At 44.5% G+C, this 27044-nt stretch overlaps 1 protein-coding gene across 1 annotated transcript; it reads left to right on the forward strand.

Annotated features, from left to right (window-relative positions):
* Positions 1-27008, forward strand: LOC309444223 (uncharacterized protein). Its single transcript, XM_082061878.1, has 16 exons — positions 1-484; positions 1249-1288; positions 4237-4321; positions 5592-5698; positions 6769-6827; positions 7887-7997; positions 10602-10732; positions 11474-11598; positions 13626-13731; positions 15128-15326; positions 17486-17512; positions 19926-19983; positions 20544-20599; positions 21330-21522; positions 23419-23577; positions 26338-27008. The coding sequence occupies exons 1-16, from the start codon at positions 391-393 to the stop codon at positions 26468-26470; spliced, it is 1683 nt and encodes a 560-aa protein (XP_081918004.1). The 5' UTR covers positions 1-390; the 3' UTR covers positions 26471-27008.
* The last annotated feature ends 36 nt before the right edge of the window (positions 27009-27044 follow it).

Here is a 27044-nt window from a genome sequence, read left to right on the forward strand (position 1 = left end):
GCGCCGCGGCGCTCGCCCAAGGCCCGGTGTGCGGCGGCGCCTTTTGTACCGGCGGAGCGGCCGGCGCCAAGGCCCGGCAGCGGCCTCCGCTCCCGCGGCAGGGGGGTCTCGCCCTCCTCCGCGCCTCCCTTCCCCCCTCCCCGCCCGCAGGAGCCAAAGAAAGAGCAATGGCGGCGCCTTAGTGAGGCGGCCCGGCGGCTGCGGACCTCCCCGCCCCGTGCCGCCCGCAGCGGATGCGCGCCTCGCCTCAGGCCCCGGCGGGAGCCTAGCGGGGCCGCGGCCGCCGCCGCCGCTTCTCCTCCTCCTCCCCCTCTTCCTTCTCCTGCGGGCGCGGGAGAGGGCGGGCAGCTCGGGGCGCCCCGCTCCCCTCAGCCCCGCGGCGCGGCGGCCATGGCCACCGAGCTGGAGCCGCCGGCGGCTGGCGCTGTGCCGGGCGCGGCGGCGCTGGAGGCGGAGGAGGACGAGGAGCACTGGCTCTACGGGGGTAGGTACCGCCGGCCCCGGCCCGGGGCTGGGGGGCAACGCGAAGCACCCGGCTGCCCCCAGCATCCCCCCGCCCCCGCCCGAGGGGCCGCCCCCGGGCTGCTGAGGAGGGATGTGGCCCCAGCTGGTCCCGGTGTCCCCCGCCGCTGCCCCAGCCCAGCGGGATGCAGCCGGGAGGGGCCCGGCGCTTCAGCTGCTTTTAGGGGGGGGAGTGTGAGGAGGTTATTGTCCTTTTAGCAACACTGTGATGTAAAGAGGTTAAAGTGATGCTTTGTTACCATTTCAGTTTCTTAATCATCCAAGTCTGGTTAACCTGATTGATGCAGGTGAACCCCTGGCCTAACAGGGGGGTGTGTGTTGAGGAGAAAGTGCAGGACTCGATTTAAACATCTTTGTCCTCTTTGTAGACTTCCCAACAGAATACTCTTATATTTCTTCTTCCCTGGTATGTTAAAAAGTCTGTGAGGACCTTCACAACTGACTTCAGTTGCTTATGCAATGTTTGCCATTACTGCTTCTGAGACTTAAAATGTGCATTTTGGATTTTATTCTGTGTCAGTGGTGTGACACTTCACTACTACAGAGAGGTTTTGTTTGTTAGTTTTTTCAGTTGCTCAATTTCCAGGTAAACTTTGAAAAGAGAACATTGGGGTTATAGTGTCTCAGCGATACGAGGTATTTCTCTAGCAGTGATGTATTTTGTGCTTAAATTTAGCTTGTTTTCTTTCACTTGAATAATTTACTTTTTTATTATTGTTTTTGCAGACGACACCACTGGTAAGCAAGAAGATGGACCAATTTCTGGGTGAGTCCAGAGACTGTTTATTCATTAGAACAGTAAATGCTCCTCAGAAGATCAAGCCACATTAAGCGTAGCTTCATGAATGCTTTAAACCAGTCCAGAAACAGGAGCCAATCCTTTTCCTATCCCATGGGGTCTTCCCCAGCCACTACGCTTGGGCTGGCACAACATTTATGGATTTGGAAGGTGAACCTGGATCAGTCAACTTATTTGGCTTCAAACTAACTTTTAAGCCCTTTTTTCCTCTCCCAATTAGTTTTAAATCAGACATGTCTTCCAGTTTAATTCTCTGGAAAAAATGGTGCTTTGAGGATTGGCCTTTGTGCTGAGCTGGCATTGGTAAAACTGCAGCCTGTGCTTTAGCCTGGAAAAGCTAAAAACCTTGAGCCTAGGTTAAATTCTCAACATGATCAACAAATTATAGGAGATTTATGAAGTATGGGATTTGGGTGAGACTTTCAGATAAAAGCGTTGGGGACAACTCAATGATCAGTTTTGCTTTCTGTGTCTGGAAAGTATTGTAGCAGTGTGTTTTGTACCAGAAGAGTTTTCTCTCAGCAAAGATATTATCTGCTTGCCATTTTTAAATGTAACAACGGTTTTCAGAAGACTCGATCTTCACTGGACTTCAGTGTGCTCAGCACCTTCAAAAGTTCAGTTTAATATTTATTGTTCTTTAAGTTCATAGGGAATTCAGTATCTGGAATTTCTGAGATTGTTATGGATACTGTGCTACTTGGATACTTGTTCAAAAACAACTTTTAGACAGACTTGGTGAATTTTTACCTAAAACCATCAAATGACCTTTGTGAGAAGTATGAGCTTTTGGTTTAGATAGAAGTTTACTGCTAACTTGCATAAATCTATTGCTCCTTGTCACTTCCATCTGAATGTAATTTGACTTTACAAGCAGGATTAAAAATCTGAATTTCAAGCAACTGTCTCCTCTAACTGCAAGATGCACAAAGGAAAAGTATTAGTGGTCGTGCTAACTCTCCTTTATTTATTTGGTTTTTTTCCCCCTCTTTGTTGTTTGTTTTCCCATTTTTGCCCAATGAGAATCTTCTTAAATGAAGAACTTTGGGCTCTTTTAAGAAAAATGACTTTTTGTTTGCTATGTTGTTGACAGCTGCAGCTCCAGAGATACATTGCTGGCCTGTCCAGAGTATTTGTCTCTACCTGTGAGGCAGAAATCAGTGCAGCACGGGATGCAGTGGCCGTTAACATCCCTTAGCCTAAAGGATGCGTTAATACCAGCAGTCTGTGCAGGATTCTGTGACATCAGCGATGCACAGGGTTCTGTTGGCTTTCTGGGGGAATTAAATAGCTGCGACATTTTTTTGCCTGCAGATAATGGCTGTGGACCTGTCAGATTGTTCATTCCTGGGAAGCAAACAGGTTAGGGAAGGACTGTTACTTAGCAAATGTTTCTTTGAACTCCGATTCACAAATTTTAATGCACACCCACAGATACTTCATGTGACTTGAAGCTGAAGGTAATACTTGTCACTCTTCCTTAATTCAGTCATCTTGGATTCTTAAGAGAATTCTGGGGTTGAGGTCAATGTTACGAGTTGCTTGGATTTGGCAAACAAAATGCAACAGGTTTTGGAGCCATCTGTGAGATTTTTTTCCATTGGTGCATCTTTTGGTCCTTGTGTAATTGCATATGTCTGCAGCTTTGAAATACTTTTAGAGGGTGATTGTTCCCTTAGATGTCTTTGCTAAGTTTTAAAACTTAAAGTGTCTTCACCTGCCACCTCTGGAACTTCGTGAAGATGGGACCTGTGCTTCCTTGGTTAGCTGCTGAACCTTCATCTCTTCTTTTTGATCTTGGCTTGATTGTCAAATTTCTTTGTATATGGGGCTTTTCTAATGTGGGAGCTTCAGTAGCTGCTCACACTGTTCCTGTTCGTTTGTTCTTTTTTTTAATGCTCTGTAGCTGCTTTGTGAGCTGCCTCAGTGTGATATTTCGGCTTACTTGTTTGGTGTCTCTCTTTCTTACCACCTCTGAAATGGCTTTAATCTGACCAGTGTTTGGATTCTGTTAGCTGCCATGTATGTTTATTTTTTAAAATAATCTCTGTACATTTATTATCCAACATGGGGTTTTAAGTTAATAGCAATGTCTTCACAAAGTACTGGTGGCGAATTTGGTTTCCTGGGCATGGTCTATTCTAATTGTCTCTTTTGAAAAGACAGAACTATTTTGAAGTTCTACTAGGTTTTACCTGCAACATTAGAGAAAAATGTTCTCTCTTTGTATTTTAGTTTTGTAACACCTAGCATACTTGTTTCTAGCATGTGTATAGCAGTTTGACTTTCTTGCTTGGCTAATGGCAATAAACAATGTTAACATCTGTATACAAGCTCTTTAATTGGAGGTAAATTTGAACCTGACCATTGTTGCATCTGGACTAATTTGTAATGAATGAGAAGACTGGGTGGATAATTATGTCTTTTCTTCTTTGAATTTTAACTGTTCATTAATGTAAGCCATTTGTAGAAACATTAAAATCACTTTTTCTTCATTTCTATGGGTCAGATGGCCTGACTGCTTACTAAATATATGTAGAATTATTAGCATCCTTAAGGAAAAAGTGAAGTTTTGCTTATTATGGTCTATTTGTATCAGTTGTGATTGTGCTGAACCACAGCTGAAAGCTTTGGCTCCACTTGTAAATGAGCCATTGAGTGGTGTTTGGACAGGCAGCCATGCTGTCTGTTAGGTGCTCTTTGCAAGCGCTAAACTGATTCTTTCCAGCAAAAGCAAAGCCAAGCAAGGATGATTAATTTGTTATCATATAGTTGAGCTAACTGCCAGCAGAATAAACACACTACGTGAATAAAGCCATTATATGAAAGTCACCTGGACGAATGCTTTAGAAATGTTTATAGCTGAACCTATAGATTTGGCTTGTCCACTTAATTTTATCTGTCACATTTCCTAGACATGCAGAACCCTCTCATCCTTTGCAAGACACTCCTCAGGAGAACCGACCCGTCAACACCGAAGACCGAGAGATGTCACAACATGTACGTGTTCCACTGCGAATGGCAGATGTAGTTATTTTTGTGCTTCTCAATACTCGCGGGTAGAAAGATGTAAGTGTAAAGACACTGGTACTGCCCAGTACGTTACATTTGTACTGTAGGAGTGTGCTGGTAGTTCCCAGTGGTAACTACAGCCATGGGCTTCTCAGCCAACCTTGTGTGAACCCAAATTTAAGTGTTGCTTCTGCCCACTGAAGAGGCAGATGAAGGAGGGTCTCCGGCTCTGCAGTCTGGCAGGAAAAGCAGAATGTGATGTTACTTCCAGCTCAGTATTTAGTATGACTTCTTGAGGGTCAGTAAGATGTGGGAAACACTGGGATCGAAAGCCCAAAGTGCTGGGAATCAGTTTTGATTCGGCCTCAGACCTTTTAGAATGCAATCTAGTGGCTCAGTGTTGAAGGAGGAGGAAGAGGCTTGCTTTTCCACCCCCTCTTTCTCCAGGCTTTTTGGTGGGTTTTTCTGTCCACTGTGGAATGTCGAGAGGGCTCATGCAGAGTTCTGACAAACCCATGTGCCGTGGAAAAGGAGGGAGGGCTATAGGAACACCTTCCTCGTGCCCTTTTGTAGCAGTGGGGTGTTAATCCAGCTCATGCATCTTGCAGAACTGCACTGCTGGATATCTGGAAAGCTTCCTCTGCTTTTCTGCCACAACAGTGGTGCTGCGCTGGAGTTGAATCGGCAGCTGTAAAGTTCTTATGTAAAGTGAGTTGGGGACCGAGTGTGCTAAATAAGCCAAGCCGAGCTCCTACCACAGAAGTTGTGGTGAGAAAATAGTTGCTCCAGGGTTCTCTAGGTGAAGCCTGGTGGATATGCATTGGTGATTTTTATTTGTGATTGTATATTTTCAGCACAGACCTGTGAAGGAGATGTGTCAGAAAAGCCCTAGCTCTTTCAAAAAGAGTAGGGGAGAGGAACTGTGGGACATGATGACATTCTTAGAACCGAGTTAAACCTTCCCTATCTTCGCAAATCTTATCCTGATTATTGTGTAGGGTCACTTCTTCAAAGGACACAGCAGTTTCTTTGTGGGCACCTGTCTATTTATCTTGAAAGCTGGTTAATTCCATGGTTTTTGCCTCCAGACACAACTTTTTATAGCCTTGGAGTGTAGTAGAAAGTTACATCCTTGTATCAGAATCATTCTTTCTAATAGTCCTTTATCATACAAGCTTTGTAAAGTTTGGCTTTCCATCCTGGGAAATTTATCAACGGTACGTATTAATGAGCTCCTGTGTGCTTTTGTTGTTGCTAGGCCCTTCCAAGCGGTGAAGATGATGAAGATGACAGCGATAGCGACAGTGATGATGATGACGTGAAAGTTACTATCGGCAACATTAAAACAGGAGCACCATCGTACATGTACGTATTGCTGATTATGGTGCTGATTTTTGATCTGAGGTGGCTCTAGGGGGTTTGGGATTGAACATGGGGACAAGAACCGATCTGTCTTCTGGGAGCAATGGGAGTAATGGCTAGAACACTGGAATGGGATTGGAAGCTGATGGGCAGCTCTATCCTGCAATTGCTTGTTGGAGAATCCATCTGTAAAATAGGAATGGTAATTCATGGGTCTGCTATTGGAAAATTAAGCAAATAATTAATGTGCTTTATTGGCAAAATCAAAGGTGGGAAGTTACATTTAACTTACCTGTGAAAACATAAAGAACCAAAATCTGTATCAATGAGAATTTGCATAAGTGGTGAATTTACTGATTTTCAGCTGTCTGATTTTTTTGTGATTCGGAACTGGTGAGGCTGGATTTGCAAACCAGGAAATTATGTCACCAGCTTAAAATTGTACTTCATTTGCATTGAATAAAAATAAGAAGACAGCATTTTTGCTTGCTGCTAGCAGCCCTTCTCTTAAGGAAATGACTTAGTGTGCTTTGCAGCATATTCTGATTTTTCCACTTTACAGATAATTCCCTTCTCTTGTTGTAGAGGTGGTTTCAGTCTGATGGATTACTCCGAGTAGCAATGCTCCATCCGTTAGCAGCTTGCTAGATTTTGCAGCCATCCTTTTTGAAATCTGCTTCTCCTACCTTTCTCTCCTCATTCTGTGATCTATGTGCAGCTGTGATTCCATGTTGCTCAGTTCCATTTAAATAGTAAGTACGTTCCTGGGCAGCATGGTAACTACGACTCTTAGAAATAACCTTTTCCTTCATGCTCAAGACAATCCTCTTGTGTTCTGTTGTTGGTCAGTAAGTGTGTTCGCTGGGTTTCTGTAGGGTTAGAGAAACTCATGTGACAATGAATCTCACTTTTAAGATGTTGAGACTTAATATTAAAAATGGTAGAGAGGCATGAACAAACCTAAGTGAACTAAGTACCTTCTGAAGGATGTCAGGGCTTGAATATATTTTGCATGAAAACCTTCAACCAAGTAATTTGTTCAAATACCAATGTAGTGATTCTTTTCCATGTAGGGGAACTCCTATGAATCTAAACTTAAAAACGGGTAGAGGCTATGGAGCATCTGCTTCAGGTATTTCTGTTATTTTTACCCTTTACCTTTTGCAGTATTTCACTTACCTGGCACGGACAGCTGGAGCAGCTGCAAATCTTGGTTTCTCTTTGGAAGGGTATCAAATAAGTGCATCTTATTTAAACTAGGAATAGTAAGTGCGTTTCCTAAAGACAAGCTCTGCTAGGACAGTCTGGGGCTCCAGGATGCAATGGAATGATTTGATTACCCATCACTGAACAAGTGCATTAAAATTCTATTTAAACTAGAAAACAAACAAACAAACTAACATAGATTCTTACTTTTATAGTAAAAAAACAGAGTATTTCTAAACTATATTGTGCACTGGAGCTAAACATTCTAAATTGTCTGGAGAAGAACTTTATGGTCAGTAGACAGAGCTGCTTGCAGTGTAAGATACTAAAAGAAGCAAACTCTGTGGTTGAGTATCACATAAACATAGTTCTGCAGATGACATTTTTCCCCACCATTCAGTTTCATTTATACTGTATATTGTGACTTGGATTCTGTCCTTCCTCATATGTGAGACTGTCCTTTCATGGGCTTCATATACTTCTTCCATTGATTTCTTTATGCAAATGACTTATCCTCTGATTGGGAAAGTAAGACCAATTCCCCTTGAAGATTCTGTACTCAACACATTTTTGCTGACTCCAGTTAGCACACAATCCACTTCAGACTGATCCTGGAAAAGTCTCTTTACCATGAGAAAATGTGTGTATATTTGGAGGGAAAAATAAATATTTTGCATGAGGATTTTTTTGTTTTCATTTGTGGTAAATTTCCTGCATGCTCTAATAATTTATTCTGTCTGTCTAGTAGCAATCTGGGTTGAAATGTGCTTCTCTGCTATTCAACTGCAAGTGCTGTATACCCTGGCTATTCATTTATAGAGTGACTGAAGTAGTTCTTAATAAGTTGATTGTGGTTACCTGTGTGCTATAAAGCCAGCAATTAATTCACAGTAGTGCTTTATTTTTGACTGGAGTAATTTACTCAGCAAATTAGTGGATTAAAGGCATTGCATTAAAAGTAGTAACGGTTTCTCTCTCTCCAAAGCCAAGTTGCAGCCCAAAGGTATTGACTTAGATGCCGCAGGGAATATAAATGGATTGCCTGTTATAGAAGTGGATTTAGATTCATTTGAAGACAAACCATGGAGGAAACCAGGTGGGGCCTCACAGTTTCTTGTGGTAAATATTTGCTGTAGTTTTAGTTGTCTCTTTTTCATTTCACATGTAATTTTTGTCCATTTATTGCTGCAAGGGAACAGGGAAGTCAGAACAATTATCGCTCAGCCTCTGCCTGTCTAGATAATCAATGACACTTACTTATTGACCAGGTCATGCTTCTGCCTAAAATTGGGTTACCTTTACTTTATTAATTTAACTTCCCTAAAGGGAGCAACTATTTTTTTTTAATATTCTGTTTTATTAATTCCCTAGTTCCAGAAAACACTGCACTGATACCAATGTGATAATGTTTGTTGGCTTTAAAGTCAACTGAGTAGGATGAAGATTTGGCTGTTGACGTGTGGTCGCCTCTTCATGTACAGCAGCTTGTTCTCTTTCGCCATGGCCAAGTTCAGAGTCACCCCCATGCACCCTTCTCGTCTGGGTCCCAGGGATGTCCACTCTTCTGCAGGAGAATACTCCTTGCAGAGGGCAACGATGGTGGGAATTACCATATGAGCACATGTCATCATAGGAAAGCTGTCTTTTTGTCTTGAATTCTCCTGCTACAAACAATGGAATAAAAGGAGGGAAAACACTGTCTACTCTGACAAGGAAGGCTAGGATTTTTCTTTTAGAAAAGCTACATTACCTAATGTTCAGCTAGATGCTGCCCTTGGGTCCACAACTATGAGTGAGCAGTCCCCACTTACTTCTTCTGGACGATATTGTCTAGACTGTGTCCAGAAAATTAGTACTTTGCACAGCAGGTTTTAATATATACATAGTCTCTTTTGTCTTCCTGATTAGTATTGGGGGATTTCTGTTAATTCTCCAAAGCAGCTCTTGGGTGACAGCTCTAGGATGCTAGGAATAAACTTGTGGTTTTCATCCGAACTTGATACAAAAGTAAATGGAGGAACCAGAGATCCAAATTTCTGCTGTGCTACTCTCATGAAATGTTCTATGATAAAATGTTAACTGAAGGAAAAAGTCCACTTGCCTCTTCTTAGAAATAATTCTTCTCCCCGTTAGCCCCTGTACTTTCTTTGTCTTTCAGAAATATTGCCGTGCTAAGTAGTGCTTTTAGGTTGTCTGTGGAGTGGTTTTGTTATATCTTGCCCACCTGAAATGAAGGGCATCGGAGTACCTCACAGTGCTATTATAATAACTATGTCGATGTGACATGATGTCAAACCAGCACTAAAACACTCTGTGATGAAGAGTAGATAGTATGGACATAATAGAAAGCATAGCCTTTTATTTGCAGGGGATTTGCCATTGATTAGGAAGTGAGAAAGAGGGGGCTAGGAAGAAAATAAGTTAGAAGGAAAATAATGAAGTGGAATTTAGAGATAAAGCATGGAAATCATTGTCATGCTGACATCTTTGCACCAAAATGAAGCCAGCTGGCCTTAAAACAGTGTTGGAATACAAATAGAGGGAAGACGTCTGCAGAGGTGTGGTCTGTAAGTTTATTTTAGATGTCAAGTATGTTTTTACTCAGCAGCCTTTCAGGTTTATATCCTGTACAGTTAATTGTTTGGCAAGCTGGTATCTCTTTTAGGTGAGGGAGAGGAAGAAGAAATACGGTGTGGAAGAACTGACAGAGGGATGAAATACAGGCTGATAAAATAGATATGTAAATGCCATGTTGCTGAATCTGTGGTGAAATTTGCATATTTGGGTGGTACAACAGGAAGAGTGGCCTGCACAGGAGATAAACTTAAACCTTGCTGTAGAGATCCAGGCTCAGCATGGTCAGAGTGTTTTGCTTAGTGCTTATGTTTCAGTTCCCTGTTTTAGAATCGATCTGTCTAGGAATACCTGTGTGAGGGGGATGTTTGTGGGACACCACGGCAGGGCTGGGAGATGCTCCATGCTGCTCCCTGTTGCGAGGGGTGCCTCACAGCGTTAACTGCAGCTGTGTTTCTCCCTCTACATCTACATTTTCATGGCAAGCAGTTTGCAGCCGCCTCTCTTATTCAGAAGTGCTCCTGCTGAACTGGCATTTCACAGAAGCCGGATAACAAACTTGGAAGGCTATAGTTGGAATCATGGCTGAACTGTAGTTACTTGTCTAGTCTGAGATGTATCAATAAAAAACCTTCCGCTTTAGCCCTGTTTCACATAATGGATGTGTCCCAGAATCTCTTCTCAAAATTGCAGAGGCAGTGATAGTCAGGAGAGGAATGTGTCGGCTTAACGCCACCAAGAAAAAGGTTCTGTGGCACCATCCCATTTTTCTGGTGGTACCTAGAACCATCACTCCCGTGCTCTTCTCAGCACTTAACTCATTTGGACAATTGCAAGAAGCCAGTCTGAAAAAATCTGGTTGGTGGATAAGTGGTTGCAAGCATCTCTTTTAACAGCCTGTGTACGTGCTGTATTCTAAGTCCCAAATGGTCCCACTGCTGTTCAGGGTATAGTCCCCCTCCCACCAAAAGATGCGGCCACCTCTGCTGTGGCACACAGTGGCTTTCTGACAGAATGAAGAGTAAGCTGTGCTCTCTAGAAGATTTTTGTATTCTTAAGCAGTTAAAGGACAATTTGAGAACGCACATCTGCTAGAATCTATGTTAACTTCTACTCCCTTTGTCAGGTGCTGATCTTTCTGATTATTTTAACTATGGATTCAATGAAGAAACATGGAAAGCTTATTGTGAAAAGCAGCGACGGCTTCAACTTGGACTGGATCCTGCTCCTCCCATCAGCACTGAAAACAAAATCACGGTAGGTGACCTGTTACTCCTGCATATGGCTATGATAAAAGTGGGGCTTTGTTTTATAATCACAGAAATGAGACTATAAGAGCAGAAGATACCTAACTGTTCTGTGTTCTTTCAGGGATGAGAAATACAAAAATATATCTTTAAGAATTAAATCTCTCTGCTAAAAATCTTTTCTTTACGGAACAAACAGTTCCAACTGCCCGGCAGGTTTGAACCACCACAATAGCAGGTGAATTTCCAGTTGACTTGGAGGCCACGCAGCTATAGGTCCTGTGGATGTGAGAGGTGCAGAGAGGGGAGCTGGGCATCCATGGCTGTTTTTCTTGTTGCTATTGTCTCTTGCGGTTGTGTGGCTGCCTTTTGTGCTTGGAGGCAGCTTTGACCATCAGCCTTTGCAGGAATCCATTAGGTGGCCAACAGTGTTTAATCAGAACTTCAGCCAATGAGTCAACGCAGCACATATTAATACTTCCAGTTTTGATTTCAGGACTAAATGAAAAAGGTTATGAGATTATTAAATTTTTGGACTTCTAGCAGCAGGCAGCAGACAGCAGGCTGAGGCTGAATAGCCAGCTAGTATACAGAAATATCTGCTGCCTCGACTGAAGAATAGATTGCTTGTTTGCATGTGCCCTCTGATTGTTCTTCAAAGGAGCCCTTTTCCTTTGCTGAGAGTTAACCTTTGATGCTACATTCAGTTGAAAGAGCATTAAACCTATGTGTTATATATTTCCATCCGTAGGTTCAGCAGGGAAGAACAGGAAATGCTGAAAAAGAAGTGGAAAACAACATCATCAAAACAGAATTCAAAACAGACTTCCTGGCTCTGGTGGGAGGACGCATGAAGGCTGGGCCTCCTCCTAACAGGTAAGAGATGGTGCAGGCATGAAGCCTGGCTGCGCTGTGCTTTTCACAGGGGTAGCTGCGATCCCCCCGGGCCACCTTTGAATCTCCTCGAGCCTGAAACAAAAGCAGCTTTTTAATTTTACAGGAAGCTATTGTGGTCTTTAGCAGTGCTCCTCAGAGGGTTGTGCAACCCCTACCTACCCATTTACCTCTTCTCAGTGATGTCCTCAGTATAGTTCTGCACAGGGAGGGAAACTTATCTCCCAGCTCAAGGGGTGAGTCTCTGGGCTTACAAAAAACCTCAGCTTTGGGGGCTTACGTTGCTGGTTCCTTATGCTTACTTGGCTTATTCTTACTCCCACGATGGAAATCTTTGTCTCCTGAAGCAGAAGTGGATTACATTTTTGGCAGCTGATAAGAGGAGCTATTGGTTTCTGAACCTGCATGCTACATTGCTTGATGCATGCTGATTAGTTATATTTTCCTGTGAAAGAGAGGATCCACAAGGCTGGACAAAGCAAAACAATTGAGTCATTTTGATTGACAGCCTCTGCTGGGAAAACTGCTTTGTCCTTATGACGCTGATGGTTTTTTATCAAAAGCTTCAGAAAACCAAAATTATGTGAAACCAGAAGAGCCAGAGCTTTAGGGTCTGTGTGTTTCTATTGCTTTATTCACATTACATCTTCTGCACACCTGTCTTGCAGAAATCAGTCTAGCATTCCAACTTTCCACTTTGTCTGAGAGAGAACCAGCTATATGCTTCATTACAAGCTTTAAAGCTCTACTTAGTCTGTTTGCATTTAAGCATTTTGCTGGCATTTCTGTCCCCCTTCGTAGTACCATGAAATCAGTCAGGTTTGTTTCCAGCTGTTATGTGTATCTCCTGAGATTTTTGAAAATTTACACCACTGCAAATGAAGCTGATGCTGTTGTAACTATACACCATTTTTGCCCTTTTTAACTCGCAGTCTGATTTTGAAAATACTGATGCACAAGAAAGACTCTGTTCCTGCAGCAGAGCTTTTAGTCAGGACCAGAACAAGTATCTTTATACACTGCAGCAGCACCAAAAACACAGACTTAGCAATGGGTTGTTTGGGTTGAGGTTTTTCTTCTTAAAGTGAGCAGATTGCAGTGAGAAATCTTGCCAACTAGCCAGCATTTTTATATCCACTTTGTCTAAATTTCCTACTGAGACGGAAAATTCTGCAGTCTGACTTGGAAAGGTGATGACGTTTTTCTGTCCTAACTGCAGGAAAACATGTCTGAGACCCTACTTACACAAATCAATTGTTGCGTGACTATAAGATGAGGGATTCTTAAATTTCAGTTGAGAGTGCTTCTCTCTCTCACAAACCTTTACTTGTGACCCTACAATGAGCTCCTATAAAAATGTTCTTCCACGAAGAGTGACCTGAGTATGGATATAAAAGAACATGAAAATTGTAGGTTCTGTGACTGATTTCTTGGCTACATCAACATTTTTTTTTTTTCAAGGATCTAGCCTTGATTTCACTGAAGACAGTGGAAAAACTTTTGACTTTATTAGAAACAGAGTAGACCCCAGGGAGGTGGGCTGGAAAGTGTCTGAGAATCTGATTTGTGAATAACTCCAGTGGTATCAGCCACACTTGGGAGATTGGACAGAAAGTAGGAAAAATCTGGGCCGATAACATTAAAGGCTTCTCCTGATAAGTATTCTGCACTTTCATGGAGCCTGATGTGGGAATGATTATTCAAATCTGGAGCGTGAGTAAAGGATTTCAGCTTGGAACCAGAGTGTGCAATCCCTGTTATTAAACCCGTTTGTGGGGATTCTTTGGAGCATGTTTCTGTGTCAAGAGAGACCTAACTCACCCCTGCTGACAGAGCTCAAATTACTCAAAAGTGAAAAATGATTTCTCTGCCTCTTGTCCACTTTGAGTGCTGCCTCTAGACATTTGGCCCTGGTGGAAAAGAATGTACAAGAGAAGTCTGTGTAGTAGTGGGGAAGACTGTTCTTCTGATGTTTTTGAGCCTAAAAAGATGCCTCTACTTTATACCAGGAAGCTGGGTGGGACAATTGATGTGATCGGTGGCCAGGCAGGCACAATTAGGAGAGTAGAAGGAAGACGTCGTGATAAGCACGCCTCTGAGGAAAACCCCATTCAGGTAAATGTTCTGTGCCCTCTTGACAAATTTCTCCTTTTATTGCACTTCTAGTGACCCCTGAGCAAACATCTGTGCATTCCTGACCTCCCACAACACTGTTTCTGCCTGCAGAGCAGTAGGTAGTTTATCAAGCCCATAGAGGCATATGCATGTATCATTCCCTTCTGCAGAATGAATTAATCTCTGTGTTAAAAGCTCTTTCTTGCCAGGAGCTGGGGATTATCTTTTAAAGTCTAGCCTTCCCATCAGAATGGTGAGGCCCAAGCTCCTTTTCTCATCAGCTCTCCCAAAGTATCCCTTGGGGCGTGTAGCTGGGAGGCTCTTAAGTGGGTTATTCCCTTCTCCTCCACTGTCGGATTGGAATCTCCAGTCCTGCAGTGAAGGACTTCAACCTGGGGCTTGTGTTTCTTTTTACTGTAAAATAACATTTAGTCTAAGCATCGTTAGGTGCAGCCCATGCTTCAGACTTCAGGTTACTGGATCTTGTCCCTTATAAAAGCCTGGGGTTTAAAGCTGGACTTGGTTCTGATCTTGCACGTCCAGTGTATGAATATAATGTCATGGTTGAGTTCCAGGTAGAAAGGTGCTCTATGGAGGCTTTGAGGACTCTAAACCACCTTCCTCCTACCAACCACTCCTAATTCACCAAAAAAAACCCAAATATGGAACCATTCCCCTCTCTAGACACAAATCCTGGTTTTGTTTTCACATGTGTTTATGTGGTCTGTTTATTTTTTTAGTGGTCCATTTTCCAAATTTTGTCAATGATGGCCTAAAAAAAGAGTTTGCCTAAGAGAAAGCATTTGCTGGGAAATGGTTGTTGTTCCTCCCACTTACAGACTTTGAGAACCTGTTATTTCCAGGTCATTCTGATATGTGCATATTTTTCTTTCCTTCAGCAGTAGTAGGTGTGTGATATGGTTTTGTCAGAGAGGTATGAATCTGGTCTTCCTTTGACCTACGTAGGCACAATCTAGACCAGAGTTTGGCCTCTCGCTGCTCTCAGGAGAGATGAATTTGGTTTAAAAAAGGAAGCACTACTGTGTCACCCTCAAATATGGCAGCTTTTAATCTGGAACCTCTATCAGTAGCCGTTCTGTGAACAAAATATGTTTGTAACAATGAACTGTCAGCTGCCTTGCCCAGTTGTCTGACAGCTAGAATCTCTTCTCACTGCTCTTCTTGCATAAGAGAAGATGCCTTGCTGAGTGTATTGATTACTTTGATCAGCCTTCCTTCCTTCCCAAAAGATGTTATCCCAGCATAGCCTGGCCTTTCCACGTATCCCCATGCTGCCTCTTTTGGCAATATGTTCCCTTTATGCCAGCACGGTGAGGTCCTCGCAGCAGGAGCGAAGAGATTAAGATGCTCTCTTCTCGTTTCTCTGCTTTCTAAGGTCCTTGGAGACCACGGCAGTAAACCACAACCCCCCCAGCAGCCCCAGCAGCCATCACAGCCCCAACAGCCGCCTCAGCAACAGCCATTCGCTCCACCAGCAGGCCCACCGCCTCCCCCGCTCGCCGGGCCACCTCCACCGCACTTCCTCCACCCTCCTCCACCCGTTACTTCTGTGCCACCTCCCCTGCATCCGCCAGGTACGTGTTCACGCAGCAAGATAACAGCAGTCTGAGCCTGCAAGTTAGGACATCCCAGGCTTGGTGCAAATCAAAGGTTTAATGGTTAAATGTGATGAGACGGTCAGTCAGTCAGGTAACAGGTCCTTAGACCTGGCCAATATTTGTTGAGTGTCTCCATCAGCCTACTTAACATTTGCCATTGAATACTTAAAAAATGATAGCTGTTCCTTGAAAAAAAAACCCTCTAGGTTTTGTTTCCATGAGAGAGCCTTTGGGTGCTACTGATCATTTGCTTTATTGATAAGTGTAGTGAAAGGGGTTCCTGTTTATCTGTGGAGGAAGCTGAGAACGCAGGAGTTGCCATCCTGTGTCACACCAGTGGGCTGGTTGGTTCAGGATCCTGCATGGTTACAGCTGATTCCAAATGTTTCAAGGATCATGCTGGAATTGGCAATTCCGCAACAGCAGTTCTAACAAGCAACTTTCCTCTTAATCCACCTCAGCTCTTGGTTGGTTTATGCCTTGAAATACCACAATTCGTGTCTCTCAGTGTTTGTTTCTGTGCATTTTTTTGTACCAACTGCCACTGCAGGATGATTCGTACTGCTCCTACGAGAGGCTAGTGTCCAGTGCAGATGTTAGAGCTGTGCTTTGTTTTAAAAGCAAAATATATATAACATAAATTAGGTCTTTACTATGCTTTTCTAGCCCTTTGGGTGTGGTCAGCCCTCAGCATTTGCAAGTTTGTGCGCTCTTATTAATAGCCAGATGGGTTTGTAGCGTGGTAAGAGCACATGGTGCTTGAGAAGCCACTGTCGAGTCCTGTCTTTGCAGGGATCCCCGTTGCCCCTGCACTTAGAGTCTGAGTCCTGGAACCCAGTGAGATAGCTGAGGCAAAATTCCTAATGTTATTCTTTATTGTCTTGAGCATCATGTTACAGAACTGTTTGATCGTCTCATCTGTGCATGTAAAACCCAAGTTTCCAGGAAGTTTCTAAATGCATCTGCACCATGGAGGCCAGTAGTCCTCCTGGGCTCCAGGCAGTTCAGGGCAATACTGGTGGAGAGAACAAAGAATTTTCCAACTGAAAGCGGCAAATATGCTTTCTCTGAGAGACTGCAAATAATAAGATGTAGGCATTAACACCTCGTGAATGCATGGAACTTTCCATTTAGCTATAGCTTTATTAAGCATGACTGTAGATAAAAGAAGCATCAAGCAATCATTGAAGCTTAAAGAACATTTTTAAAATAAGTACCAAGGCCTCATATTTGTTCTGAAACTTTTATTTTCAGTGAATACTATTTAGTTTAATGGTATTGATTCATGCAGAGCATTTTCCAGGGGGCGTAGCGTTTTTTTTTTCTCTTGACCCTTTTCAGTGCACATTAACAGACGTAGTGGCCGCAGCGTAAGACACCTTTTTCTGTCTTCACTTCCTAAGCCTGGGCATCTTCTGATCCAGCCTGAGCCATGTCTGTGCCTCTGTTGCTCCTGGCTTAACTGTACATCGAGGCTGAAGCAGAGGCCACACTCTGGGCTTCCCTGGTCCTGAGGGAGCAGCCAGACTTGTGAGAAGTCACCAGGAGCACCTCATGCAGTATTTTGCACTGGTAGAAGATACAGAATAAAAAAATATAATCAAGGCTTTTAATCTGAGGAGGATTATTACTGCGGTAGTTTCTGGTGGACATTGGTAGCTTTTCCTCCTGCCTTTCATTAAAATGATTGGCAAAATCAAGATAAATTGTTCACTCGTTATTTTGGTTGTTGACCAGAGTGTCTGATGTCACTATGCAGTTATGATTGACATTAAAAAAGAAATGGACAAGCAAAAGGACACCCTGGCATCTGCAGCAGGTTCTCTTCTTTGTCTCCTTTGGTTGTTTTGAAGGCCAAATCAATTGTTTCTGTTGTTCACACTAGGAAAAAAAGAATTCTCCAGTGTAAGAAAGCGCTAACATTTTGAATTAAAATATAAAAGAGATCACCATTTGGGAAAATGATATTGTTTATTGGCTAATTACTGCTTAACAGCACCAATTTTTCTGCTGGTCCGTTTGCTCAACTATGTGAAGTTTATTCAAAAGTGTGCTTTTAGGTTTAGCTTCAGTTACAGAGATTACACCTTTACCTGTTGTCCTCACTTGTGTTGCTTGTTTTGTTGTTTCCGTAGGTCTGCCACCGCCCGGTCCTATTCCAGGTAGGTCTTCGCTTGGGCTTAATAACAGCAGTGATTGTGGGTGTGCAGGTGGCCGTGTCTGAGCATTTGGATTAAGTCACACAAGATAGGATGACACCAAGACCCATTTAGAGCACAGTTAATTTAAGGGTAATAAACTCCAGTGCAGCGTTGAACTCCAGCTGCTTATCTTATATTCTGGACCTGAATATAAATCTGCAGGGCTTCTTAATACTATCCTGTTTCATCTCTGAAGACCAATCTAGAAAGTGAAATGGAGAGCTTCAGATGGCAACAGCCACTTAGTTGGTTTTGAAATGGTTTAGTTCTTGTTATGGCATTTGCACAGTGGAAGTCTGAGTGACAAATTGATGCTTTGTGGAGGAATTTTGGAGTGTGAGACTGAGCAGAACAAATGCCATTTCCATCAGAAGCCTTTGCTCCCTGGTGTGCGATGAAGATGGTGAATAGTAATAGAAAAATCTAACAACCAATCTTGTGCATAAGTTAAGAGCCCCACTAATTCAGAGCTGCTATAAAGCTGAGTTTCCTCTAGCTGTAACTTTTTTTTGTCTATTGGAAACTTTGCCTACTCCAGGGGACACAAATTTCACTGTTTGTGTAGCAGACTGGAGTGATAGCTCTGAGCAGATGATGTACATCTGAAAATCCAAGGCTGACGGTGACCACGTACGTGCAGTCAGGCCACTGTCTCTGTGTTTTACTGTATATTTGATTCATGTACTTGCAAAATGTCTGCACCCAAAGCACTTTGGACTCAGTGTGCTTGTCCTCACCATGTGTCAGACGTGTTGGACTTGATTCACAGCTTGTGCGTCCGTACGTTTGTATTCATGCTCTGCCCCAGGCTTCTCAAATGGAAATATGGAAAACCTATACTGGGCTGTCCCTCAGATGGACAAAATTCCTGTGTTTGTTAAAATGTCGCTTTTCATACTTCTCGTAATGTACAATAATATTATAATAAACTTGGATTTAGAAGAAATACATCGTAATGAAACTGGATGCAAAGTGCTATTGATTGCAGACATTGCAGCGCCCAGTTGCAAGTGCATTTAGACTAAAGTAGTTTGGGAGGAGCGAGGTGGACGAAATGACCAGGCTGTTGCAAGGAACTTCAGGTAACTGGGTTGGAAAGGGAAATGAGGGAGAATACCTGCTAATTATGGTGATGATCCACCTCCATTAGAGTTGGGTGCTTATAACAGTAGCACTTTGAAATACTTGCGCTTGATGAGCAAGTGTGACTGAAATGCTCTAGGCGTTGCATTTTATTGGAAGATCTTAGGAAAAAAAGGACAAAAAGCACCCAAGAGTGAGAGGTGTCCCCCGGCGGGTTTGCAGCACAGATCTCCGCCAGCTGAGCTGGAGACTTCAGCTTACCTCTTTTTGCAGTGAGATGCTTCTAGGGTGAGGTTCTCCTGACCCATTTGAGGTGTTCCCAGCAAGAGGTGATGAATTGGCCCAAAGTTTCATTGACTCTGCTGGCTCAGTCTCCATTGACTGGAACCTGGAGCTGCCAGCTTTAATGTAAATGACTGCAGTTAGTCAGTTGTCTCCTTTATATCAGTATAGCTTGCTTCTTTTCTTTTGTTTAATAATGAAAAGAGGAATTTTTATGCAAACTCAAGCCAATGGGTGTTCTTGTTGGCATTGGTAACTGCCTATAGAAATAATGGTTGCTTATAGTTATTGATGCAAGTTTCAGAAGTTCGTGTAGGAGCAGTTAGCACATACTTCTCACCTGCACATTGATCAGGGTTGAAGACTTTAGTTTCCAAGGCTTATGTCACTTCTGGAAGTGGCCCTCATAAACTTCTGCTTAATTCTGCTTTCTGAAGATACGGCCTTGTGATTTTGTATAACAACTCTTCATGCGTTTGACATTGGGCCCATTTTTATAGTGTCAGACCTTTCAGACAGCTCTCTGCATCATTAGTCATGTGTCTTCTCATGATTTTTAAATGGATATGTGCTCAGAGGATTGGCTTTCTTCAAAAACAAACAAAATCGGGTGACTGCTATGTTATGTGCTTTGTAAGAGACAAAGGTGCTCACTTTAATCAATGGAGCAATGTGTCCACAACGCAAGAACCAGATTTTTCTGTCTTCCCCAGGACTGTAAGGGTTAATGTTTAGTCCTTAATGACTCTTATGTTTATGATGAATAAGCCAAAATAGAAAGTAGTTCTTCCTTTATTTTCCTTTCCATGCCCCTACAGAACTAACACAGCTGTAGGGTTTTAATTTTGGTAGGAAATACAACCCTGAAGGAAAATGATTCCCTTTCAAACAGGGCCTTGTTTAGACTCAAAAGATGCTTTAACTGCTTTTAACCATGAACAGCAACAAAATCTTGTTCCTTCATGTCAAACGGTGAGATCTTTGTGCTGACTTACGCTTCTGTGTGTAGGGTTGTTCCCGCCTCCACTGGCACCACCACCAGCTCTCCTCATTCCAACCTTGGATGGGTAAGACCACACCTGGGCCGAGCCATGGGCAGGGCTGCTCTGTAGCAAGGAAGGGTGGAGGACAGGTCTAAAATCAGAGCCAGTAACTCAGCCTGGTCATGGCTTGGGGTGGGGGGTCCATGGGGAATCCTCTGTGCATTTACCTTGATTTGTCATGTTCATGACACTGGAAGGAGTCAATAAAATCTAGGCGTGTGCTTAGGTCTAGTGCAAAGTAGTTGATGCATGTTATGTTACTGCAGATGTTTTCTCTGAAGGTTCTCCAGGTATTTTGTAAGCGCTGGTGGTGTCCCAGGAAGCCTGCCTGATGTGCAGAAGGGAGGGGTGAAGGGGAGAAGTGACTGAGTTACAGCTGTTTCAGAAGCTGTAGCAAAGCAAGTGCACCTGTATGCACTTCCAGTAGTTTGCGGTGCGAAGTGACAGAGCTTCACTGAAACAGCAGCTTTCCCATGAGGATGTTCCACAGACCTTCAGAAAAAACGGGGTGAACTTGCAGCACAGACATACCTGCCAGTGGTCACTGATGGTAGTGACTTGCATCCTTTTTTCTCTCTCCAAAGCCAGCCAGCCAGCTACAACAACAGGCAGCCTCCTCCGTTTGGGTACAACTCTGCAGGTGAGCACTGAAGATAACAAACTGCTTATGTCTCTGTTCTCTGGTGTTTGGTAGTTCAGGCTTTTCTTAAGCTGATGGATGTAGAATCATATCCTAGAATTGTAGAATGGTTTGGGTTGGAGGGGACCTTAAAGATCACCTAGTTCCAAGCTCCTGCCCTGGAGGAGGAGCCCTAGTTCCAAGCCCCTGCCCTGCCACCTCCCACCAGACCAGGTCTCCCAGAGCCCCGTCCAGCCTGGCCTGGAACACTTCCCAGGATGAAGCATCCACAGCTTCTCTGGGAAGCTTGTGCCAGGGCCTTAACACCCTTGTGGTGAAAACTTTCTTCCTTATATCTCATGTAAATCTCCCCTCTTTCAGTTTAAAGCTGTTAACCCCTTCTCCTGTCACTACATGCACTTGTAAAAAGTCCCTCTCCAGCTTATATAGAGAGCAAGAGCTGTGGGAGTGCATAGCGCTTGCATTTACAGGCCGTGTAAGGGGCTGGGGAGATTTTGCAGTGATGTCTGTAATTATCTGGTCTTGCTTGCTTCTTCCACAGGGAAGAGGTGTCCACGTGTTCTTAGCAAACTGCTGCAAGGAAAAAGGGAGAGTGAGGACAGAAGGGAGCTGGGCCCTTGTTGACTCCTTGGGTTCAGCTGTATCTCCAGACAGTATCTTTGAAAAGGGAGGGACAGAAAGGATGCTCTGAATGCTCCAGATGAACAAGAATTCCACTCTCTCACTGCAGATTCAGGTTTCATCAGCTACCCACCCATCTCCACGTCCCACACGCCCTGGGTGACGACGGTGGACAAAGGCACAAGCAGTTCCAGCAGCAGCCATTGGGAGTACTCGGGCTCCAGGCGCGAGAGGGAGCGGGAGCGGGAGAGGGAACGGGAGAGAGACCGAGACCGCACTCCGACCACCAGTGAATACAACAAGTGAGTGCTGGTTTTTGTCACCACCTGCTCCCAGCTACCCAGTAGGGAGCTCCAACCTTGCCCTGGAGCACAAGGTGTTTGGTCAAGGAATGGGATTCTACCAGTTTAATTTTCTGAAATGTCTGGGGAAGAGATACTTTGGATCAATAACTAGAGGATAAACTAGGAGCCAGTGTCACTGGCTGGCTTCCCATGTCTGCTTTTTTGTTTAAATCCAGCAGAACCAGTTACTCTTGCTCTCCCACCTGTAATATGAGGCCAGTAAATGAAATAGCCCCTCTCTGTTTACTTGGTATTTCACAGCTCAGTGTGAAACATCAGCCAGAGAAGCTGCTGCTTCTTGTCTTCTAAATGCAACTGTCAGATCAAAGGAAGAACCACCCCTGCTTTGCTCTGCTCTCCTGGAGAGGCTTTCAGGGCAAGGAGTGCCATTCACCAGGAGTCAGCCACTAACTGGAAATCCTAACCGGGCGTTTCTGCCGGTGCTGCTGGGGACAACCACCTCACTAGGAACTGGCCGGCTCTGAGGCGACAGCAGCGCTGGGAGCACCAGGGAAAGGAGGCTTTTGGCCTCCCAGTGTTGATCTAGAGAGCTAAAGTGAAGGTTGGCTGCAAAGATTCTTCCTAAACCCATCACTTTTTTGTTCCTCAAAGGCAGCGTTGGTGTTTTGCAGGCGTCAGGCTCAGAAATACTAAGTCATTCAAAACATGATCAGAATGCGCATTCCTGGCAGAGAGGTGCTGCCTGCTGGGGAACTTCCCAGCCCAGGGAGTGAGCAAATAGGACAACATTTTCCTAACCTTTTTATTTCCTCCATTAATTTTTTTTTCCCTTAAGAGTTTGTGGGCACTGTGGGTGGAGGGGGAGGAACAGAAGACAAACTTGGTACAGTTTGAAGAGCTCAAACTCCCACACTTCCTCAGCAAGCCCACGCTTAGTCCTGTGATCAGCTCTCCTGAGCACGTTGTTGGCATTTTTGGGCGCTTTTGAGCACACTGACCTCTGAGATCCTGCTTGCCAAAGCTGTGCTTAGTGGAGTCCTGTGGAGCACTCCCAGATGATTGATACTGGACATTACTTGCCTAGCTTGCTTCCGTGAGCATTAGGAAGATGTTTCAGGCTTCCATTCTCTCAGAATTTGAATATTGTTTCCCACAGTCGGACTTGATAGCCCTTTAGATTTTGGCTTTCAGAAGTTGATTAGGGACTGTGAGATGTAGAGGGGAGTGTGGGCTGTGTCTGAATTCGGGGTATGTCATGCTTACTCCTGAGTGTGGGTTGAATGAGGTGCAGGTAGTTGGGTATAGGCAGAGAGACCATGTCAGCTATACTCACAATTTGAGTTTTTGAACTTGTGGGGAAGAAAATATTCCCTTAGTGTAACAGGTTGTCGGGGACAGTAGTGCAGCGAGGTGACGTCCAGCACCAAGGGAGGCAGAGTGATGAGAGGACCATGTTTCTGTTGGTTTTAAACAAGGTAGCTGGATGTCTTGGACATATTCCAGACGGATTGTGCGGGTGAAAGCCCTGAGACGTTGGCCACATGCCTGCTCCTAAGGTACTCCCTTAGCAAATCCGCAGAACAAATATTGTAAACCCTTGACTCGAGAGGCCAGGAGAAAACCGTGATAACTCAACTGTTTGGGCTTATGTAATAGGCAAGTTACTTCACTGTGGTTAGAAACTGGGACTGGGTTGCAGTTTGGGTTCAAAAAGCAGCAGCAGCTTATTGTTACAGATGTTTCCAAGAGCACCACGAACACCTCAACCTGTTGATAGAATAAAAGGTTTTGTTGGTGAGGAATGGGGTTCTACAGCCCCGTAAACATGGCTCCTGACATTCAGGTCCACAAGTGGTGTGTTCCTCTGCCTCACTTTTCCTTTTTCTTTTTCAGCGATGATGAACGATACCGCTACTACAGCCGGGAGCGCAGCTACGACTTCGAGCGTGACTACCGCCGGAGTCGAGATCGCAGCAGGGAGCGAGAGGATCGTCACCGGGAGCGCAGGCACAGGGACAAGGAGGAGAGCAGCAAACATAAGTCTTCGAGGCGGTAAGAGCTATCTAGGGCTGAACTGGGCTGGAGATGGGAACACAGCTGCAGATGAGAAGGTTGATGTTCTCGGGGTGAACTGTCACCCCAGGTCATACTGGCTTCCTGTGACCTGCTCGTGTCCCAAGTTGTGACGCCCAGACAGAGCAAGCACTCTTGGGCACATTAACTGGGCAGGAGGCAGAACTGTGTAACAGGGAGAGAAGTCCTTGGTGTTTGTAAACTCTTAGTAAGGCAGCTGGCAGCATGTCAAATTGCTGCCAAGAAAATTGCAGCACTGATTGAAAAGGAGAGGTTAACCTGTGCTAAACATCACATCAGAGCAGCGTAACTCCCACTGTTAAGAAATTACACCCAAAGCAAAACACACAACCATAACAGAAGCATCAGCTTTCAGTATTACATGTTCTTGAGCAGAAGAGCTTTCTTCAGCCTGTAATCTGAAATTTCCTCTTGGAGCAGGAGGCTCAGCACCGCATGGTCAGAGCTCCGTGCCCAGTGCTTCCAAGTGAGGTTGATGGGGATCTGGAGAAAGGTGAAACCCTTTTGGAGCAGAGCAGAATGTTCTAAAACTCCAGCTTTTCTGGAGAAAATGTGTTTGCTACAGATGATCTTCCTATGAGAGCATTTCTCTAGCAAAGTACCAGCTCTGCTCTCAGATGTGACGCAGTGCTTGTTTGCTGGGTCACTTTACATCCTGGCAATCACTTGGGCAGACTAGCTTGTTTTTTTGGTGCTTCAACTTACTTCATCCTTTTAAATGAAATTCATGTCAGCTCTGTAAGTAACTACCCTTATTTTGAAATTAGTATCAGAAAATCTCCTACATAGTGACAGGAGGCAGGAGGCTGTTCTCATCCTTAAGGAGATGAGTAAGTTTTTCAAGGACGAACTTATTGCTGAAGGGTTGGAAACAAAGTGATGAGAAGAAAGACCAGGACCAAAGTCAAAATGGAATACAAAACAAATGGCAGCTGAACTGATCCCAGACTAACAAGCCAACAGCTTTCAGGGTTATTTCTCAGCTTCCTCTGCTCAGAGTTGAAATCTGGTGTTAGATACCTGACTGCATGAACAGGGTGGAGTTCAAAGTGTCAGAATCCGCTTGAGAGCTTCATTTACAGAACTGGGCTGTTGCGAGGGGCAGGAAGGAGCTACTTTTCCTCTGCTCCTTAAACCATGCACAGCTGCTCTCTGTCTTGCTCAAAAGGGTAGGGAAGTGTTCGTTAACTCAACCAAATGGAGCAATACTTTCTGTTCAAGGCCACTTCCAGTGCATTCAGAGTCCCTGCTTGAGGCACGTTGAGGTTTGAGCCCATTTAAGGCATTTGCAGAGAGATGAAAGGGTTTCCTTGTTTCCAGTCTATTGCAAATTGAGCAGTCTGAAGGAAATCACTGACGCTTGTTTAAATATTAAAGGACAGTTGCATTGCTCAAGCATAAGCATAAGCCACCACCACGTTGCTGTCCACAAGGTGGCTGAAGGTGCTGAGGAGATGCAGCAGCCTTTTTTCTTTTTTTTTTTCTATTTTAATGACTATGAAACTGTTTATTAAACAAGTCAGAAAAGTACTCGAAGCCAGGAGCTTTTCAGGCAGGGCGCCAGTGGTTCAGCCAGTCAGGTGTCTCTGCTGCCAAACTGGTCTCCCAGCTGTGCTAAGAATTTGTCTCTACATCTGATTCTGTCCCCACTCATGGAGTTGAGTGTCTGCACTGCGTCCGTCTTCCTGGGATAAATTTAATCCACTTTTTCTTCTACTCTCTGCTCTGTTTTAATTCTGCCACCTTCGCATCACTATCTGCTCTAGAGACCTCACTTGGTTATCAACCTGTGAGGAAAAATAATGGCATGTTTGAGAAGCTGCAGAAAATCTCTTCCCAGGAGGGGCCAAGGACCAGAGTGAGCAAAACCAGAGCTCCCGCTTTCCCCGTGTCCCTGAGGGGAGACAGATGCGATCCTGGGCTGTGGGGGCACAGCTGGCTGCGGTGGGGGGCACAGCTGGCTGCGGTGGGGGGCACACACCACCTCAGCGCAGGTACTTCTGGCTGGGATTTCTCCCACATGGCAGAAATGCTGTCTAAACATTCACATATACATGCTGTATAAACATCCACAACCATCCAGCTGCATCTGGAAAACAATTCTGGGTGAGGAGATAGAGGAGTTTTAAAGCACAAAAGTAATGAAGTGCCAAGTCATTTATGCATAAGCAGAAGTAGAAGCAGGACTTGCCTCCCACTAGGAAACTCACATTTCTCTAGCTGCAGTGATCCTGGGGACCCAGGGATTCCTTAAGATGCTTAGAGGAGTGAAACCTTCAAACACCGCTCGGATTGAGGACTCTTCCTCCTCTCAGCAGCCTCACTTTTTCACATTAAAGCTTGAGATGTGACCAAATCAGTAGAGCTCCCTTAGGAGTGGGGAAGGACACAGAGATGTTACTTATAAAAACTATCCAAAAATTACTCTGCCAGCAGTCTGTCTGGTGTGCCGCCTGCCCACACTGCTGTCCAGAAGCCACCTCCAGCCGTTTGCATCACCTGCCTTCAATTCAGCATGTTTGATACCACATAAACACGACGAAGCGTTTCAATGGCACCGTGATGCCCTCAGCACTTGTGATGGCTCCTGTTTATCGGAGACCAAAGCGCTCTGTCCCCGTGCGTGTCGCGGAGCCGGTGTGGTTGGGTCTCTCTGGCATTGCTGCGCTGACGCGGGCTCCGGTGTCACTTTCTTCTCCCCTTTCTGCCCCCCCGCAGCAAGCAGCACGAGAGCGAGGAGGGGGAGAGTCATCGGCGTCACAAGCACAAAAAGAACAAGCGCAGCAAAGAGGAGAAAGAGGCCAGCGAGGACGGCGCCCAGGAGGGAGAGGAGCAGGATGCCAAGGAGTAACCCCAGCCCAGCGTCAGCCCTCGGGAGGAACCCGCTCCTTTTGAACCAGCCTGCCGGTGGTCATGGTTTGGTTTGGGGGTTGTTTTTCTTTATTTGTTGTTTTTTCTCCAAGGGAAGAGAAGCCGCTGCCTCCAGGTGAGCAGTGAAGCAGGTGGCGTCGCTTTGAGAGCTGAGGCTGCACATGCAGTTAAACTTATTTTATTTTTATTTTCTTTTTTGATACGAGACAAAATACAGCAGTACTAGTACACAAAGCACTGAGCTACTCTACTCATAAACATCCCTAGGGAGAACTTTGTTGTATCAGATCCTATGGTTTCTGATGGAAGATGGCTTCAGCTGAAACTAACACGGTTAGGTCATAGTTTTTGCTTATTTTTTGGTCATCATCATTCCGTTTTGAAAAATAGGACAGTAAGTGCGACTTGAAATTTATTGTCCAAAGAGAAGTGTGATTTAGATCCTGAGAGCCAGCTTAGAGTCTGGCTTCTAGTAGTGAAGAGTCTCATCCCCAAATAAATTTCTTTATAGCTACAAACACGTTTTCTGGTTTCTGTGCGGGCAGCCCGTGAGG

This window comes from Streptopelia decaocto (assembly GCF_964273445.1).
Source record: "Streptopelia decaocto genome assembly, chromosome: 10".
NCBI lineage: Eukaryota > Metazoa > Chordata > Aves > Columbiformes > Columbidae > Streptopelia > Streptopelia decaocto.

Excerpts from the sequence above, each read along its gene's own strand:
- LOC309444223 (XM_082061878.1), top strand. The coding sequence starts at position 391 with ATGGCCACCGAGCTGGAGCCGCCGGCGGCTGGCGCTGTGCCGGGCGCG. Across the intron at positions 4,322-5,591 it reads ACCGAGAGATGTCACAACAT|GCCCTTCCAAGCGGTGAAGA; the intron begins GTACGTGTTCCA and ends TGTTGTTGCTAG. Across the intron at positions 6,828-7,886 it reads CTATGGAGCATCTGCTTCAG|CCAAGTTGCAGCCCAAAGGT; the intron begins GTATTTCTGTTA and ends CTCTCTCCAAAG.